General features: G+C 47.4%; 1 protein-coding gene across 3 annotated transcripts in view; it reads right to left on the bottom strand.

Annotated features, from left to right (window-relative positions):
• Positions 1–907: 907 nt before the first annotated feature.
• LOC127643264 (E3 ubiquitin-protein ligase RNF170-like) overlaps positions 908–5,000 on the bottom strand; it is a 33,565-nt gene continuing 29,472 nt past the window's right edge. For 2 of the 3 annotated variants that reach the window (XM_052125935.1, XM_052125937.1), the window contains 2 exons: positions 1,553–1,684; positions 908–1,468 (listed from right to left, as the gene is read on the bottom strand). In XM_052125935.1, the coding sequence (XP_051981895.1) occupies positions 1,202–1,468; positions 1,553–1,684 (399 nt within the window). In that variant the 3' untranslated portion in view covers positions 908–1,201. Of the gene's footprint in view, positions 1,469–1,552; positions 1,685–2,528; positions 2,603–5,000 lie in introns of all 3 variants that reach the window. The other variant, XM_052125936.1, reaches the window with a different exon arrangement.

The raw sequence follows: 5,000 nt of genomic DNA, 5'->3' as shown, positions 1-5,000 counted from the left end.
CCAAAAACAAAAGCGTCTTAATAATATTTTTACTGGTAAACAAGACAACATACTGGACCAGTTTACACTGGAAAAATAATAATACAAATAAATAAATCATTTTCTTACAGTCTCAGTGTTCCAGAAAAAATATCAAAACATTCTTAAAACACGCTAAAAGATACTTGAGAGACAAAGTTGCAGAAGATATTTCATTTTGTCTTGTTTTCAGAAACATCTAAAGAAATGGAGCGATGTTTAAAAATGTTAGCATTAGCACATATTTGTCTTGTTTTCAGAAACATCTAAAGAAATGGGGCGTATGTTTAAAATGTTAGCATTAGCACATATTTGTCTCGTTTTCAGAAACATCTAAAGAAATGGGGCGATGTTTAAAATGTTAGCATTAGCACATATTTGTCTCGCTTTCAGAAACATCTAAAGAAATGGAGGCGTATGTTTAAAATGTTAGCATTAGCACATATTTGTCTTGCTTTTCAGAAACATCTAAAGAAATGGGGCTGATGTTTAAAATGTTAGCATTAGCACATATTTGTCTAGCTTTCAGAAACATCTAAAGAAATGGGGCGATGTTTAAAATGTTAGCATTAGCACATATTTGTCTCGTTTTCAGAAACATCTAAAGAAATGGGGCTGATGTTTAAAATGTTAGCATTAGCACATATTTGTCTCTGTCTTTCAGAAACATCTAAAGAAATGGGGCGATGTTTAAAATGTTAGCATTAGCACATATTTGTCTCGCTTTCAGAAACATCTAAAGAAATGGGCGTTATGTTTAAAATGTTAGCATTAGCACATATTTGTCTCTGCTTTCAGAAACATCTAAAGAAATGGGGCTGATGTTTAAAATGTTAGCATTAGCACATATTTGTCTCTGCTTTTCAGAAACATCTAAAGAAATGGGGCTTATGTTTAAAATGTTAGCATTAGCACATATTTGTCTTGTTTTCAAGCATAAACTCAATATTCTTCTGGCATTGTGCATTTATTTCTTGTTTTAAGGATATTTCAATATTTTTATTGGAAAAAGAAATGTAATAAATAATAATCATATTTTGCAATCGTATATAGTGTCAAACATTCAGAAATTCTACCAAACAAAAGTTTGAGATTTGAAGCACAGTTGTGATGTCTTTCGGTCATGCCACCCGGTGACCTGCTCAGATCACATACACACGCATGTGTCCTGCGCTGCCGTTGATCACGCCAGTCTCTGTGTCACCACCTCACGGTACATGATGGAGATGTAGATGAAGAGGAGGAGAATGACGAAGAAATCGTCCATGAAGCCGAGCAGACCCACCACGCCCTCCGGGATGAAGTCGAGCGGTGACGCCAGGTACGTCAGAGCACCCATCAGACACAGCAGAATCCTGATGCGGAACATCCAGAACAATCCGCCCACCGAGAACATCTCCCTGAACGCGTGGCGCAGCAGTGTGGGCACGTCTCGCAGACGATCCAGCAGCTGCAGGGAATAAACACACACGTTTAAACGGATGTTACCGTCTAGTGGAGAACCGTTCCACCCCTCACATAAACACACACTCACAGATCGCAGCTGTCCAGAGAATCTGCGGTTGTAATCATTGATGTCAGTGAGAATCAGAGCGGGATCCACCTGCCCGTCTTGCGTTTGAGCGCTGTGGCCCGTGTCGTAGAAAAGAGGGAATAGCAGGGTCACCTGACACACAGAGAAAGGTTAAAGGTCAACATACACAAACTAATGAGCAGCCCAACACAGAGCATGTGACCGTTCAGTCACAAATCTACACATGATTCTTCGTCCGGTTCTCGCCTCCTCCTTTCCCTTTTACCTTGTTACACTGGTGCCGAAACCCGGGAAGGAGGAGGGATGCGCCGTAGTAGAGTCCTCGCCACTACCATCCATACGAAAGGAGCAGCCGCGGCCATCGACAGGGGGACGGAGGAGCCCGGTCGCCTGAGAGCGGAGGAACGGCTGAGACCGTAAGGGGAGGAGGGGCTCCTAGCCGAATGCCTGGAGCAGTCAGGGCCGCTGCCAGGAGCGGATAAGACCCCTACCGGCCGCTAAAATGCGGCGGGGTCAAGAGAGGACCACCGACCGCGAGCGGGGAGGGGCTCCTGGTCAACCGCCTAGAGTGGTTACCGCTGCCAGGGGTGGGGGAGACGCCTACCATCCACCAAAAATGAGGCGGGGTGTTCAATCCACCAGGGGCCGGAGGACTGCCTCCGTTAGCATTAGAACATTTTTGTCTTGTTTTCAGAAACATCTAAAGAAATTGAGCGGTTTAAAATGTTAGCATTAGCATTAGCACATATTTGTCTTGTTTTCAAAAACAAGCCAGGGGCCGGAGGAGTGCCTCCGATCCGTCCGGGGAGGCGCGGCTGTCGTCCACTAGGAGTTGGAGGAGTGGCCGAGGACCAAGCTACAGCGTATCGGAGAACCGGCAGGTAAGTGTTTTTTTTCGTCTCTCTCTCTCCTGCTGTCGTTCCGTGTTTTTTCCCTCCCCTTGTCACCCTCCCAGGTCTGAAGAGGTGTTTGTTACCATTTGTCTGCAGATGGGGCAGTGGATCGCACCGAGCCAGGTGCCATAACGCCAGTAGGCAACGAGGCACGGACCTTTCATTCAAAACAACGAACAAAACAGATCAGCAATAAACTTGTGTTTGTTTTCAGTGTGACTTGATCAATATAAGAACAGAGCACGTCCTCACCGCAGAACAGATGGCCACAGTTGGTCTCTACGGGCAGACTGGCAAGCTGCAGACACACGGGACACGACATGTCTGAATAGTACTGTTGTCTCGACTCTTGAGATCGATCACCTGAAGGAGACACAAACACACACTAACATAACACACAGCGCCAGTGCTCGTGTCAATGTGTCATACCGAACCTGTTCGGTTTGAAGCTGCTCTCTGATCGACACGGACATGCTCCTGATTCTCGGGTGAATCCTGTGCTGCTCATTCCCTGCGAGACGAGAGAGACGACGCACCGTGTGGTTTAATATTGTGTAGTATTATGCGTGTGTGCGTGTGTGGTTCAGGACAGGTCTGACCTGCAGAGCAGCGTTGCAAGTCCAGCCAGTAACGCGTGATGCTGAGCACCAGCACCAGCAGCACAGAGTCACTCACACCTTCAATGAGAGAGGCTTCATCTGCAATCACAGCGCTGGAGTCCAAACACTCGCTGCCTTCCATTACACCTGATCATAGCCACAACACAACTGACCAAAACACAACCAGAGTTAGCTGAAGATAGCCACTGCAGAGACACACGCACACGCGCGTGTGTGTGTGTGTGTGTGTCTGTGGATTGAGTGTCTGAGTGTGTATGTGAGTGAGCCGTGGTGTGTTCTGTGTGTGTCTGTGATTGAGTGTCTGAGTGTGTATGTGAGTGAGCTGTAGTGTATGTGTGTGTGTGTGTGTGTGTGTGTGTCTGTGATTGAGTGTCTGAGTGTGTATGGTGAGTGAGCTGCGGTGTGTGTGTGTGTGTTCTGTGTGTGTCTGTGATTGAGTGTCTGAGTGTGTATGTGAGTGAGCGTGTGTGTGTGTGTCTGTGATTGAGTGTCTGAGTGTGTATGTGGAGTGATGTGGTGTGTGTGTGTCTGTGATTGAGTGTCTGAGTGTGTATGTGAGTGAGCTGTGTGTGTTCTGTGTGTGTCTGTGATTGAGTGTCTGAGTGTGTATGTGAGTGAGCTGTGTGTGTGTGTGTGTGTGTGTGTGTGTGTGTGTCTGTGATTGAGTGTCTGAGTGTGTGTGTGTGAGTGAGCGTGTGTGTGTGTGTGTGTTCTGTGTGTGTCTGTGATTGAGTGTCTGGAGTGTGTATGTGAGTGAGCTGTGTGTGTGTTCTGTGTGTGTCTGTGATGTGAGTGTCTGAGTGTGTATGTGAGTGTGAGCTGAGTGTGTGTGTGTGTGTGTGTGTGTGTGTGTGTGTCTGTGATTGAGTGTCTGAGTGTGTCTGTGAGTGAGTGTGTGTGTGTGTGTCTGTGAGTGAGTGTGTGTGTGTCTGTGAGTGAGTGCGGTGTGTGTCTGTGAGTGAGTGTGTGTGTCTGTGAGTAGTGTGTGTGTGTCTGTGGAGTGGCGTGTGTGCTGTGAGTGAGTGTGTGTGTCTGTGAGTGAGTGTGTGTGTGTCTGTGAGTGAGCTGAGTGTGTGTGTGTGTGTGTGTCTGTGAGTGAGTGTGTGTGTGTGTGTGAGTGTGCTGTGGTGTGTCTGTGAGTGAGTGTGTGTGTGTCTGTGAGTGAGCTGTGTGTGTGTGTGTGTGTGTGTGAGTGAGTGCGTGTGTGTGTCTGTGGAGTGTGTGTGTGTGTGTGTGTGTGTGTGTGAGTGAGTGTGTGTGTGTCTGTGAGTGAGCGTGTGTGTGTGTCTGTGGAGTGAGTGTGTGTGTGTCTGTGGTGAGTGTATGTGTCTGTGAGTGTGTGTGTGTGTGTCTGTGAGTGAGCTGTGGTGTGACTGTGAGTGTGTGTGTGTCTGTGTGAGTGAGTGTGTGTGTGTGTCTGTGGAGTGAGTGTGTGTGTGTGTGTCTGTGAGTGTGTGTGTGTGTGTGTGTGTCTGTGAGTGAGCGTGTGTGTGTGTGTCTGTGGAGTGTGTGTGTGTGTGTCAGTGAGTGTGTGTGTGTGTGATGTGTGTGTGTGTGTGTGAGTGTCTGTGAGTGTGTGTGTGTGTGTGTGTGCTGTGAGTGTGTGTGTGTGTGTCTGTGAGTGAGTGTGTGTGTGTCTGTGAGTGAGTGAGTGTGTGTGTGTGTGTGAGTGAGTGTGTGTGTGTCTGTGAGTGTATGTGTGTGTGTCTGTGAGTGAGCGTGTGTGTGTGTGTGTGTGTCTGTGAGTGAGTGTGTGTGTGTGTCTGTGAGTGAGGTGTGTGTCTGTGAGTGGCGTGTGTGTGTGTGTGTGTGTGTCTGTGAGTGAGTGTGTGTGTGTCTGTGAGTGTGTGTGTGTGTCTGTGTGTGAGTGTGTGTGTAGTGTGTCTGTGAGTGAGTGTGTGTGTGTGTCTGTGAGTGTGTGTGTGTGTCTGTGTG

The sequence above is a fragment of the Xyrauchen texanus genome, chromosome 4 (genome assembly GCF_025860055.1).
Source record: "Xyrauchen texanus isolate HMW12.3.18 chromosome 4, RBS_HiC_50CHRs, whole genome shotgun sequence".
NCBI classification, from domain to species: domain Eukaryota; kingdom Metazoa; phylum Chordata; class Actinopteri; order Cypriniformes; family Catostomidae; genus Xyrauchen; species Xyrauchen texanus.
This window is presented reverse-complemented; position numbering and strand designations above follow the sequence as displayed.